Genomic DNA, 14,592 nt, shown 5'->3' with positions numbered 1-14,592 from the left:
TAGGGAAGGGGAATAAAAAGTTATAGACACATTCAAACAAAAGTTTCAAGGGGAATGAAGATTTATTGCAGAAATCTAATAGGAAAGATGTGTTGTGAACCATCTGGTAAGTGACTTATATAGCCCCATACATTAGCATCTGTTGTCATGTTTTCAAAGTACAGAATTCCAACACTGTCCTGATGAGTCTTCTGAATGCAATGAGCTTGCAGCACTGAACTGGGGGAGGGGGAGTTGGAATCCTAAAGAACAGGCTTGGACTTGACCTCCAAGTAATACCCTGTATGGTGTTTTAGAGGTGAACGTCCATACCATAGCCTCGTTCAGCCCTCACGACCTTCTTACGGGATTGTGAGCATTATGATGGTAATGTCCATTTGCCAGAGGAGGTAACAGATTCAGAGGGTTTCAGTGACGATCCCAAGGTTACATGAGAAATGGTGGCATAGTCGGGACCTGAGACTCTATATTTTTTGGAACTCTTCACTTCCTTAGGCTGTCTGTGGGCTGTGAATCAGAATGCACGCGTTGGTGGCGATCAGATCATCCGTATCGTTTGACTTACCAGAAGGCTCCCAAACTAGGTATAACTTTCAAGAGGAGGGGCTAAGGATTCTGAGAGCCAGGCACAGCGCCTTCGTTGTTGGAAGAGTGCTCAAAGCTCGCTGAATGAATTATTCGAGAAAGGAATGCCAAGCACTTCTCAATACTGTGAATTATCTCAGTAATGTGGTAGGTGCTAGCATAAACAAAATACAGGGTTTTGTCCCAAGAAGACTAACAAAATGGAAAGAGCCAGGTACAAGTAACTAGATCTAAATGCTTTGACAGAAAGTACTAGAGTTGTCAGGGGTGGCTCACAAAGGTCAGAATTTCAGTCACGCCTGGAAAAATTAACTTATTCATGGTAGAGAAAATGGGGGCAAAGTGGGAGGCGGCCTTCAAATAGACAAAGCAGAAGCAAAACAACAGCGTTTTTTAAAGTAGCAATGAAAACGATGTTCATAACATTAGGAAGGAATTTGTGTTACACTTAATTTCTAAGATTACCTAATAGGGGATGTAAGCGTTTTCACACTGTCAGCCGTTGAAGAGTCTCAGAGGCAAAATATGTCTTAATATTTTTACTGCTTTTTTAGAGTCACAATTTTGAAATCATTGCCTCGATACAAATAACATTATCTAAAAGCACATAAGTCTGCATTGACTGAGATCTACCTCTTTCCTCACTTCAACCCAACACAGAAAAGGGATGACACGCTAAGGCACCTGCAAACCCACACGCGGACATGGTCTGTCTTCCGCAGCAGAGCTCGTTTCCGAGACGCAGGGCTCACCGTGAGTGTCATGACACACTTGCTTAAGGTTAAAAGTTCAAATACGGGGTGGGGGGATGCACCTGGGTGGCTCAGTGGGTTAAAGCCTCCGCTTTCGGCTCAGGTCATGGTATCAGGGTCCTGGGATCGAGCCCCTCATCGGGCTCTCTGTTCGGTGGGGAGGGAGCCTGCTTCTCCCTGTCTCTCTGCCTGCCTCTCTGCCTGCTTGTGATCTTTGTCTGTCAAATAACTAAATAAAATCTCTAAAAAAAAAGTTCAAATACGCAGGCTGCAGGAAGGAGTCAGTGGCCTTGAAGCTTGAACTTGACCCGGCAAAGTGGATGATGGGGGACGCTCCGTGGCGGTCCTATTGGGGTTCTTGTGAAAGAGGCATGCCTTTCTGCTCCAACATGAGGTCCCTGCGGTGGAAGGCTTCGTCAAAGGCAAGTAGAACTATTAGTTAGCTGCTTCTCTCTAACCAATACACCCCCGCCCCATGGTAGCACCACAAAGGTTCAGGGGCATGCCCGTCAAAGCAGTGGGTTCCAGGTCGTTACCATGAAGAGTATCACTGCAAATGAAGATCAATGTCCAACACCACTTCAGAATAGTAATTTCTTAATTCTTATTCAAATCTGCCAGGCAAGATAATATACCTTGATCTGAATTGGCCATGTGATCCTGATGGCGTCTTGCTAATGGGCTGTTCGCTTAATTTATGTAATTTTAAAAAATTCAATAGTCATATTTTAAATCCCCACTGCAGTCCTTCCTGTTGAAAGTAGACGGTAAAAAGTGACAGTGTCTTTATAAATCAGCATCACAGAACTTCTTACCTTGTTGACTGTGCTCTCCCAGAGTTTTACCTGCTCTTGGCTCCCCTGTTAGCTTGTAAGGCATATTCCAGAATCCCATCAGCAAGTAACTTAGTGCTCGGCTGTGGGAAACTAGGTTTGTCAATTTGGTTTCAGCCTGGAACATCAGTCTGTTGCTTTATGAATATGTAGTGAGAATCCAGCATACCGAGTGACAGATATATCTGCAAAGGGGACTTCCCTAGCTGGGTAAATGTCACGTTCAGAAGTCAACAAAGTCAAATTTCACTCTGGGATACACAGGATTCCAGAAAAAAAATACATCTCGATTCACAGAACATTTATTGAGAGCCTCCTATGTTTAAGGCATCGTGCCAGGTACGGGTAACTTTATCTTTGTTTAAAAATCAATTTATTTACCCTGCTCTGTGTATGATGGCAGCCTGAGCCTTCCTCAGCCTTCCCTTGGACTCGAGGTATAGAACGACCATTGCAACAAAAGGAAGCCTTCTCAGAAGCAGGCAAAGCTTCTCAGAGGCAATAAAATCTTTGCTTTGAGGGTTCCTTAATATCTGTAGTCATCCTCTTGGTTTCCTGTAGCTTAGAACAGCACCTTTCTCTCTGGAATCTCTTGTCAAGGATTTGGAGAGAGAAACAGAAGGACATTATGTCTCCCTCAGAACATGCTGGAAGGCCTATTCTCTATTTCCTACATTGAACTCTGATATCACTGTGGGGAGGTTCACAGCTGCTTTGTTCTGGTTTACAAAGAACTTCCTAACAAATTAACTCAACCTTTGGTGACAGCAAGAAGCTGGCTACATTCTACATATTCTTATACTCTGTTCATTTGGTCCTTGTTTTTGCTTTGAGGTATAGGGAATAGGATGACGTCAAAGGACTTGGTATTCAGCTAATCTTCCCCCCCCTCAGCTCCTGCTGGGTCCCTTAAATGAAGGGAAAAGCAATCACTACACTCAGAAGTCCAAATATTCCAAGGGGAAGGAGAAAAGTTGATTAGATGACTCGTGGTGAGAGCAGATTTCAAAAGGGTGGCAAGAAAAGTGACAGAAGAGGAAACTCAATTCATTTCGACATAAAAATAAATATAGAATTTGAGTAGGTTCATTTAATCTATTTATTTACTCATATATATAAAATAACACATGTACCATCTATATACTATCTGAGTGTAGGTAGTCTAATGCACGTGAGGGATATACACTAACTATTAGGTCACATGTGAAAAGAAGCACAAGTCAGGTTACTCAGCCTTGCTGGGGACAGGGCATGGGGGAGGATGCTGGGGGGTACAGGAGATCCAAAACCATTGACCTGGGGAGGGCTGCCTTTTGTCTATTCCATGCATTAGGGCTCCAAATTAGATTTTGTTTGGAGATTAGATTTTGTTTGGGAAAGCCTCCTACTCCCTCCCTCTTCCCAGTGTGATGTTTCACAGCTCCCCATAGGTACAAGCTGCCTTTTCTTCAGAGAAGTTGGTCTTCCCGTGGCCCTCCTCTCTTCCTTCGATGAAACAAGCTATTTGTTTCTTCTCATATCTTCCCTGCTCTGTTGCTTTCCGCCCATCAGATTACTACTTACTCTTTAAGGTCAAGCTCAGACGCCCTTCCTATCTCAATCCCTCTCTAGAAACTCTAGCCTTTAACTATGGTCATCCCTTTCCTTAACTCCTTTTCTTTTACTTGACCTTGTAATTAATGTCAACCGTTGGTGTTTCGAAGACATTTTCCAGGTTTTCTGATTCACGTTTAGTTTTGAGTGGCCATACTAAACCTAGTATGGATAATCTCAGGATATGACCATTTCTTACAAGTAGGGTTTTTTCCCCTAAGCCCATTCTAGCCTACCTGAGCTTTAGCCACGCCGACTTCCGTTTTCACTTGAGACAATACACAGTCCGTCCATACCTCCAGGGTCACCTGGAGCTGAAACAGGGAACTGTCCCTCCTTCCCCCTCACTGGCTGGAGCTAAGACAACTGCACATCTCCTGATCTGTTTGGCTAACATCAGAATACTTTTGTGGGGGGCGCCTGCGTGGTTCAGTCCGCTAAGTGGCTGCCTTCAGTTCAGGTCATGATCCCAGAGTCCTGGGATGGAGCCCCGCAACAGGCTCCCTGCTCAGTGGGGAGCCTGCTTCTCCCTCTCCCTCTGCCTGTGCTCTGCCTACTTGTGCTCTCTCTCTCTGTCAAAAAAATAAACAAAATCTTAAAAAAAAAAAAAAGAAAGAAAAGAATACTTTTGTGGCCCAAGTGTGAAGATACTCACGTATGCTGTTAGCCACAATCCAATATTTTATTTTATTATTTTTTTACAATCTAATATTTTAAATGCAGTATAAAATATATTCATAGAGGAAGCCTCTCTAATAAACAAAACACAGAAGAAATAAAAGTTAGTCTATATCTGCATATGGAAAAAAAAGGTCATAATTTGCAATAGCAGCATAATCCATGAATGTGCTTTGGATAGGCCATTAAAACTTTCCTCATCCTCCTAGAAGCCCGTATTCCCTCGAAAACTCATTGAATAGCTAAAAACTATTATTCAATTTAAAAAATAGTGTCTTTGTTTTGTTTTTCTACTTTCTTAATTATTAAATTGCCAGGAAAGGGAGGCTTGGGTAGCTCTGTCAGTAAGGCACCTGACTTTGGGCATTCACTCACAACCATTTAAAAAGGTATCATTTTCCCCATTTTTCAGATTAGAAAACTGAGACTCCAGCTGGCATTGTGGCTTGTCCATCATCACTGAGCTGAAAGAAAGACCTGAGCTGGGTTCTGGCTGACTTCAGAGCCCAGGGCTCCCCACAGGGCCACTCACTGTTTGCTACCTACAGTATTTTGGCTGTTACATCCATCAAGTAAGCTTTCCTAAAACAGTTCAATTGCCAGATATTAACATTCTTACCGTAAACAAAACCTTCTAAGTTTCAAGGAACCGATTTTAAACTTGAACTACCAGAACGATCAGAACACAATCACTTTTAATTCTGAGACTTCCTATCCTCATCCGTGTGTGACCGGGGTCAAGAAAAATGGGAAGATTTACTCTTGGTCCTTAAATGAGCTGTCACGTTTATAAAAAGATGATACTGTATGTACATCCTGGCAAGTACTTGGAATTACTTCACAAAAGTGTTAATGCTTTTTTAAAAAAAAATTTTAAAAATATATACAATGGCTCTGTTTATGGACTGCTACGTTTCTATCTATCAACATACCCAAACTATTCATAAGTGTTTTTCAATTTTCTGTCACACGCGAAGGCACCACTCCCCTCCTTTGAAGGGCTAATTTTTCCTCTCTGAATTCACTACTCATCCTCACTGAATGTATTAAAAGATATACCTAAACACGTTCTTATCTCTCCATGGGACTTTTATATGAAAATAATAGGAAACACTCCTTCAACACTGTAAGGAGGAAAATTTTTACCATTTAGAAATGTTAGTTTTCAGTCTCCTGCTGAAAAATGCTGTTAAATCTTAGATTCGGTGAGTTCTAGTCACTCTAAGTATTCATTATTATGGAGGTTTCTCTGCCTGATTGGTTAAAGAAGACAACACAATTTGTAATTGATTTTTTTTCTTTTTTTTTTTTTTTTACCACTGAACAACTAATTTTGTCTTCCAAAAAAAGCTCTAGGGTTTATTAACTGTGCAATCACAATTTACTGAGATCCTTTCATCAAATTAGCCCTGCAACAATGCAATTTTTCCCTTATTTTACTTCTATTTCAAGAAGGGCTTTCCACTGTGGCTCTTATTAAGACAGACAGTCACTCTCCTCTAATTTAGGTGTTTTTCTCATGGCAACAATTCATTATTAACAGCTGAAGAATTTTTTTAACCCAATTCCAGCCTTCCCTTTCCTTATTTCCTATTTCCTACAACATCATAAAATGTGTTATCTCCAAATTGTAGCAACCGCTGACTCTTCAAAAAAAAAAAAAAAAAAAAAAAAAATATATATATATATATATATATATATATATATGCTCTGTTGATCTTTAGAAATAGAAATTTCAATCTAGGAATAATCCACTAAATTTCTCTGACTATTGGTCTGTTTCTTTATTTTATCTATTCATTTATTTCACACTCAGCTCTACAAAAACAAGCTCCAAAGAAATGACCACCTTATTCAAGTCTTTTTTTTTTTTTTAATTCTTGTTTTCCTTCAGCATTCCCAACAAGAACTATTGACTCTATTTACCTTTATCCATTTTACTTGCAGGAGAATCCGACTCAGCCAGCCTCTCACCAATTCAATATAAAAAATAGTGTCTTAAAAAATACCTATATATATGGACATTGGGGAGGGTATGTGCTTTTGGGTAAATTGGAAGGGGAGGCGAACCATGATAGACCATGGACTCTGAAAAACAATCTGAGGGGTTTGAAGTGGCGGGGGGGTGGGAGGTTGGGGTACCAGGTGGTGGGTATTATGGAGGGCACGGCTTGCATGGAGCACTGGGTGTGGTGAAAAAATAATGAATACTGTTTTTCTGAAAATAAATAAATTGGAGAAAAAAAATTAAAAAAAAAATACCTATATAGAAACTTTCTACAGAAACAAAGAAATATTCTCTACCTAGTTCCTAGCACCCAACTTAACCCTTGTCCCTCAAAGGAATGATATCCCAAACACCAAATGACTGCGTGAGTGGAAATCCAGAAACAGAGCCCCTGACGATCGATGGATGTGCCTGACAAAGCATGTGCCCTCTCAGGAGCAGAGCTCACTGTGTTTCTAAGTGGATCAGAGATACGATCCCCCCGCCACGGTGAATGGAAGGGAAACTGGATGCCATCAGAGGGAGATACAAGTATTAATGCCGTGAGGTAACGGGGCAAAAAATAGAAGAGTCCAGGAATGAAACGCTGCCCTTAGGAATCTTAAAATAAACCCACACTTGCAGGCCAGTCCTCGGAAGAATGAGAAAAGGCAAAGACAGAACTGCCGAGTTTCAAACCCTGGGAACCGAGAGGGGTGAACTAGTACTTCCCGTGCTCATCAACAGAAGTTGCACCCTGAGTAGTGACAGAGTTACCTCAGCATGTTTTCCGAGGAACATAATAAGTGGAAGATTGCTGACATCTTTCTAGTCGGATGGGAGGGGGAGGGTCAAAATGCTGACTCTCCACACTGAGAGACACCCAGCAGAGGTGGCCCTGACCCACGCTCTGACTGGACTTTTCTAAGAAGATTGCTGAAGTATGAATTTCAAGCCAAAATGTCTGGGAAAGGGCCAACGTAGAGGGGGTTGGCACACGCTAGGCACACTGCCTCTGCCTTTATTTGTGGAGGGCAAGTCAGCAGTCTGTCAGTCAAAGGCCCCTGAGGCTGACAGATCACAGACACCCACTCTGACCTTGCTAGGCCATCAAGGCAAGGAAGAAAGCAACTGACAGCAGAAATCTACCCCCCCCCACAACCAGATAAAATAAAATGAAATGAAATTATTGCTAAAAAAAAATTTCTCCACCCTGGGCTCCCTTCAAATCTACTGTGTACCATTCTATGCCTTCACCCGAATTTCCAGAAGGTACATGGGGGCTGCCATGAGAGGGAAAGGGTATTCTTGTGGCTTTCCTTTACAAGCAAGTATTCATAGTTTTGTCTTGGGGTTTGGGTTTGTTTCCCAAGAGTATTTCTCACTGGGCAGGACGTGTCATAAAGGCAATGGTTTTGCTTTCTTGGTAAATCGATTCTTGATAAATGGAGAGTTAATGCTAGGTGAATTTAGGGGAGGTCATTTAAATCTAAGAATGATTTTACTGTGTATAGAAGTGGAGAAAAAAGATGGAAAGATCTCTTTTTATTTACTTTAGGCTAGAGCTGAAAATGTGGGATGGAATCAAAATATGGAGATAACCCAGCACACAGACTGACTAAAACAAATTTTATCTTGACTAAAATAAATTTTATCTCTGCATTAAATTCTTTTTCTAAATTTTGTTTTTAAATTTACTTGACAGAGAGAGAGAGACAGGCAGAGAGAAAGGGGAGGAAGCAGGCTCCCTGCTGAGCAGAGAGCCTGATGTGGGGCTTGATCCCAGGACCCTGGGATCATGACCCGAGCCGAAGGCAGAGGTTTAACCCACTGAGCCACCCAGGTGCCCTCTGCATTAAATTCTTGTGATAAAGTGAGTTTACTTCCTTGAGGACTTATTGATTGGGGAAGGGGGGGGTGGCTAAAGCCTATATCTTTTTTTTTTTTCCTGTGAATGAAATTTTATAGATTAATGGTTCTAAAAAAGCTTTTATCAAAATTCAATGATAAGCTATGATATGGGTACGACTATAAATATATTACAGTTCTGACTTTATTCAGGAGTTCAGGGTCTAGAGGGGAAGTCTTAACACAACTGGGACATCTAAGATGTACTGAGTTATGTGCCCTTATCACAGCTCTCGTTGGGCTGGAAATAACAAAATGGGGGATCTGCAGGGAATACGTGTTGAGCGAGTCCAAGCGTGTACTCAGCCAAATACATCCCTGTCTGCCCCTACCGGAAGTACTCGTCTTCACCCAGCTGGACACGTGCCCGCATCCCCCTGAGACAGATGACCTGTGACACAGAAACCCAACCTATGGGAGTCTCGCCTTGACCAAACAAACACGAACCGAGTATCTGAAAATGAATATTCACATAAGCACACATACACCCACGCGGTGTGGGTGGCCCTCCTACAGCAATGGTTCTCTTTCGTATCTGCGTTCTCGGTACATGAAACACTCCATTTGCTCTCCTCCCCTCCCCCCATCTTCCAAACCTGAGAGTAATAACTTCTAGGAAAGAAGAAATAATAAAGAATGATTGCACAATCTTATTTGGGCAAAAAGCTAACATATGGATATCAAGGCCAAAAATATGGATTTCAAGATAAAACATATGGACGCCCATATGGAAAAAAAGGCTTCCTGGCCGGAAACTCTGCTGTTGCGTTTTTTATGCCTACATGTATGGTACGGTTTTTCCCTTCTGCAGGATAATGCTGTCTGCCGACAGATTCTAATGTTATAAATTCACATACAAATTTCACAAGATGCTCGCTGTTATCATCTTTATTAGATTTTTGTATACTCTTAATCCTTTTCATCGCTTAATAGCTCAACAAGTGATGGAGTTTTAGTAAAATGGGGAGGCTTATGATAATCAATCCTGTTGCTGAATCTCTCCTTGACACTCAATTTATGGAACTTATTTTTCTGCAGAACCTCAATAAGAAAATTCTTTCCTCCACACACAGGTGTGCAAGAGCACGCTCACACACATGCACGTACCCAAGTGTGCACATGCACACACACACGTATATAATAGGCTGGGTCACTTATGATCCTGTCTCTGTCTTGAGGAGCTGCCCCAGGCTTGACAAGAGACATCTGCAGGACACCCTATGCATTTGTACCCTGCAGAGTCGCCAACGATGGAGATAGCAAAACGTGGGTCAATTAGGAGATAAATTCCAAAGGAAGTTTCCATCTTAGTCTCTTACATTTTACTCATAGAGACCTTTTCCCTTTACGGGAGGGTCATGGGAGGGAATGGAAATATCAAAACTCAGCAAGAGACTTTTTGAGGAAATGTCTACTTAATGCTATGCCTACTTTTAAGTCAGTGGATTCCTGATATTCCAAATATTTATAAGTGAAGTTATCATATAATTCACAGAAGAAAACATTTTTGATGAAGATCTTTAAGTGCAACTCTTTGGACATTTCGATCTAGCACATAAATTTAAACCTTGCCCTTATAAGACTGAGGAGGGCAAAGATCCGATCGGGCACACCCTCCAAGGAGCCCCTCCATCTGAACTTGTGTTTATTCTGTAGCTTCAAAGGGAAAAGGGACATGTTTTCTGATTTTTCAGCTGTTAGGGTTCTGGATTTCCAGTAGGAGCACTGCCTTCCTATCCCGAAGGTTCCCTGTGGGGTTTATGCATTATCTCCGACAGGGCAAAGACTTGCTCCTATTATATTATAAATAATATTATGGCAAGTTTAGCTGTGGTCTTAAAAGCTATGAAGGACTCTTTCAGTTCCTTCTATCCTCTTTAAGGAAGGAAATTGTGGATACTGGGGTTTAATTCAGATTATGCAAGCCGAGTCTGTTGGATTCTCTTTGAACCGATCTGTGCCAGTGGTATAAAAGGCAAAGAAAATAAGGAGACACTAAATTCAGCGAAAGGACGAAGCAGTGGCAGGCTGATCTATAGCACCAAACACAGCACTGTCCTCACATACTTTACCAGCGTTCAGCCAGTACAGCAATTACAGCCTGCAGAACTGAATTATTAAATTGTCCTCTCTGCCACCCGCCCTGCTTGGTATCGCTAGAAACAGAATAAAAGAAAACTCTTTGTGTTCTTATTCTAGGATGGCCAAATTCCCTTGCTTTATGGTGATTTGCATTTTTTTTTAAAGCCACTTTTATCAGTCATTAACCATAGTCTCTGTCTACTAACAAGAACTAAGTCCAAATTCCTCAGGGACTTAAGACTCTTCACAACCTGGTCCCAAGCTACAGTTCTGAACTTATTTTCTATTCTTTTTCCTGATACATACCAAATTCTACAACCTGTTTGCTGATTCTCATAAAAGTGAATACAGCTTCCAAGCATTTGTTTGGATGGTTCTTGCAGCTTAGAATGCCCCCCTCCCATTGAACAAATAACTGGCCAGGAAATATCACGGATAATGGAGATATGTTGGCAAACAAGCAGACAGAGTTCCTGAGTTCAGGAAGCTTCCAATCTACTCACATTCTAAATCGTCTTTTGCGGTTCAGTGATAACTCAGAGATGTCTTTCTGATGCTTCTTCAGCAAGGAGTCATTATCCAAATTTTCTATCAGGTGAGACTGAAATTCCTTGGTGCCTGATCTGCCCGGGCCTCATCAGGCACTTGATAAGGACAAAATTCAGAGAGAATGAATGAAATGAGCTTGAAAGATAAACCATGAAGGAGGAACATTCCTACTAAGGACACACTCAGTTCCTTCAATCATTCAGCCAATGGCACCAGCACCCTGGGCACATGATCTCACAAGTAGAAAGCCACCAGGGTGTCTTTAACCATCACTGTAAGATTGGAAGCTCCTAGAGGGGAGGAACTAAGCCCTGTTCCCATTTACAATGGGGAAGCCCAATGGTCAATTTACAATGGGAACAGGGCTTAGTTCCTCCCCTCCAGGAGCTTCCAATCTTACAGAGATGATAAGACATAAACAGCCAAGAAACATACACTAAAATGCCTACTGGAAAGCCCATGATGGCAGGAACGGTCACTTGGGCTATAAGGGAGAAAAAATGCGAAGGTTGTCTTCTACTGATCGCTCCTAAAAGGTGGATTTGAAGGAAATTTGCTTTATGATTACTCAGGGAATACAATGCCTCAAACTGCAAAAATCAACACTAATTTGAAATTATTTTCTAAATGCAATGTAATGTTTGATTCAATTAAAAGAGACGTGATGATTTGGAATCGAGTCAAAACAACAATTATTCAATGATTCTGGAAAGGCTTTTCCAAAATGCATGTTGGCTTGAGTTTATGGAAATATTGACCTCCTGACCTGGAACAGAAGCAAGTGATTTTCATTATGTTTATACTGTGGATTTTTCCCATCCCTAATCCTGGGTTGCCAAATTGAGTATTCTGCTCTGATTATAACCTATGTTCTGCTTGACTGTGGATCATCTTGCAAAAGCTGTAACTGTGGGTCAGATCAGGAAACTATGACCTGGCAGCGGATTTCATTTCACAGACCCCGGAACTAAGAACTAAAGAGTACACTGTCTTAAAAACACAGATGCCTTAAAGCCCAATGGCCAATTTCACTTTTAAAGGTCTTTGGTCATAACTCCTTTAGTTGGGTAATTTGTCCTGTAAATATTCTGTAAAGCCTGAATCAACGAGGCAAATGCAAAATGAACCACGCCAGCTAGTTCATATGGTATCCTGTGTGAACCATCCATGTTTACACAACCCTTCAATCAAAAGCTCGGGTAGAGTTGCTCTGTTTAGTTCTCTTGCTTGCATATAGTGTATTAAGTTTGCTGTCTTTACAGGGCATCTAGCAGGCTATAAGTTCATGGCTATCCTCCTCCCCTCCGAGCTGAAAATCTTATTTTTAGGAGGAAGAAAAGACAAGGGACCTGGGGATTGGGAAGGAGGCAGTGGGGGGAGGGAGGGAGGGAGGAGAGAGCTATTACTTGCCAATCCAGCACATGTTCACCAGAGAACACGGTCAAGTGGTCAGAAGCAGTGCTGATGTTAATTAGCAATGAAATGAGGAATGAACCAGCATTAGCCCTGAGACCAATCAATGGGAAAATCACTCCAAGCAGCAGCTTAATGAAGTAGTATACAGCTGTTTATTTTTAGACCATTTTAACCTCACAAAAAGAAAAAAAAAAAAAACCTCCATTAATTAATATTAAAAAAAACCTTGCTAACGTATATTTCTTTTCAAAGCCAGGGTACTGCTCTGATTTACGTATTTATAGTCTAACGCCCTATACTTATTTCTTTCAATAAGACAAACAATAACAATTAGGTGGGTATCAACACACACACCGTATCAGAAATACGCTTTTTTTTTTTTCACCTTCACAGATGCATTCCTACTTGTTCTAACGTATAAAAGAACATCACTTTTTCCTGAGATGTAAAACTGCTCTAATTTTTTTATGAGTGGACCACAGAAAAAGATGTAATAGGCAGGAAATAAGAACCTTCTCTCATTTCTTTCAAATGTGAGGGAAATTACGTGGAAAATATTTTTGCAAACAAGAACTGTTTCTCACTTTTAAGAACAATGACTGTCATCTATCTAAGAGCAAAGCCATAGAGTCTGTTAATTAAGACCTACTGATCTCTGGGGTTTTGTGATCGAAAGCCCATCATGACATATATGGGGATCCAAAGCCAGAGGGCCAATTAGGGAGAAAAAAAATCTTTTGTCAGTTTATCAGGATGTTGAGGAAACGGGGTAGTCCGTTTAAACAGAGTAAGTCTCTCATTGAGAATTTCTTCCTCAGCTCTAATTGGAAGATAAAATTTTCCTCTGAAGGATACAATTGTTCTTCTACCTTAGCAAGTTCCAAATAAACTAAAGGAATTTCTCAAATAAGAAAATCTTAGGCACAAGTCTGGAAACAAGCTTAGACTCAATGTTTCCTCCTAACGATGGGAGGTTACTAAGAGCACATCTGGTAACTGGAGTCGGCCAGAAACTGAGTTACAAGGTAACCGGGAGGGAGTTGGTGAAAGGAAAAGAAGGAACCCCAAGGGGTGCCTGGGTGGCTCAGTGGGTTAAATCCTCTGTCTTCGGCTCAGGTCATGATCCCAGGGTCCTGCTCAGCAGGGGGCCTGCTTCCTCCTCTCTCTCTGCCTGCCTCTTTGCCTACTTGTATCTCTGCTTGTCAAATAAATAAATAAAATCTTAAAAAAGAAAAAAAAAATGGAACCCCAAAGGGCTCCCCCTCTCATTGCCTCTTTTTTCTCCCTTCTCCCCGTTTTCTATTTAAAAATGCATTGAGAAACACTATCTCTCCATAATACAGAAAACTCAGTGTTTGCAAAGCATGTTCAAGTGGAAATCAGAACACAAGTAAAATAACAAAACAAACAACCCCCCCCTCCACATATGGGCTTCATCACTTTCTCTTTAGTTAGAGATGCAAAATCCTAAGTAAAAGAGGAAACTTCTCCTTATACTCATTCTTCACACACACACCCCCCGCCACTTGGCAAACGTAAGCAGCGACTTTTCTAATCCTTCATTGTCTCCAAGGGGAAAGCGTGTACAAATGATTTCCTTTTGCACATCACACCAAGACGAACGCACACACACTCTCCCAAAGAAAGTCTACGCCAACCTTGACTCACAGCTGCAAGTGTCAAGCTAAAATTTCAACAGATCAATGGTTAGCTCTGTTGCTATTAATGCAGAAGAAAGAAGAGCACCCCGTTCTCATGCTCATTGAAGCTTGAGGTGTCTTCTGAGACTTGGCCCGGGCACTGTCTTCCAGGGCCCCTGCCATTGTTGGAGTGCACTTCCCATACAGCGAAGCATCTTGAGAAAACAAAAACAAAAAGCAACAACAAAAAAACAAACCCGAGGCTAAGTGCAAACCTGGGAAACCACGGCACTCAGGTAATCCCCTTTATGGGTGGATTTGATAGCTCAAGGAAATGGAAACAAAGCAGCAAGCCCGTGCACACCAACAGCTGGCGGGAAAATTGCTGCAGATTGTTAGGGGAAGCCGCCAACGAAAGATAGGCAATGAAAAGGTTAGAAATGATAGTTTAAAAAGACAAATTACTCCAAAGACCGTATTCTTTAAATCGCTGAAGCAAAACATGTTTATTCGATTTGTTTGTATGCCTATTACAAAAATGCTACTTTGGGATTCTAGGAACCCAGTCT

The 14,592-nt window shown here is 41.4% G+C and overlaps 1 protein-coding gene across 6 annotated transcripts in view; it reads right to left on the bottom strand.

The window, feature by feature from the left end:
• The window catches only part of ESRRG (estrogen related receptor gamma), a 622,952-nt gene that overhangs the window by 387,541 nt on the left and 220,819 nt on the right, over positions 1-14,592 (bottom strand). Inside the window, exon 1 of one of the 6 annotated variants that reach the window (XM_044266832.1) lies at positions 10,922-10,985. The exons of the other annotated variants lie outside the window; for them this stretch is intronic. Within the exon in view, the coding sequence (XP_044122767.1) occupies positions 10,922-10,923 (2 nt within the window). The 5' untranslated portion in view covers positions 10,924-10,985. Of the gene's footprint in view, positions 1-10,921; positions 10,986-14,592 lie in introns of those variants that run through there. 6 annotated transcript variants of the gene reach the window in all.

This window comes from Neovison vison, chromosome 10, assembly GCF_020171115.1.
Source record: "Neovison vison isolate M4711 chromosome 10, ASM_NN_V1, whole genome shotgun sequence".
NCBI classification, from domain to species: domain Eukaryota; kingdom Metazoa; phylum Chordata; class Mammalia; order Carnivora; family Mustelidae; genus Neogale; species Neogale vison.
Note: the sequence above shows the minus strand (reverse complement) of the source record. Positions and strands in the feature narration are given on the sequence as shown.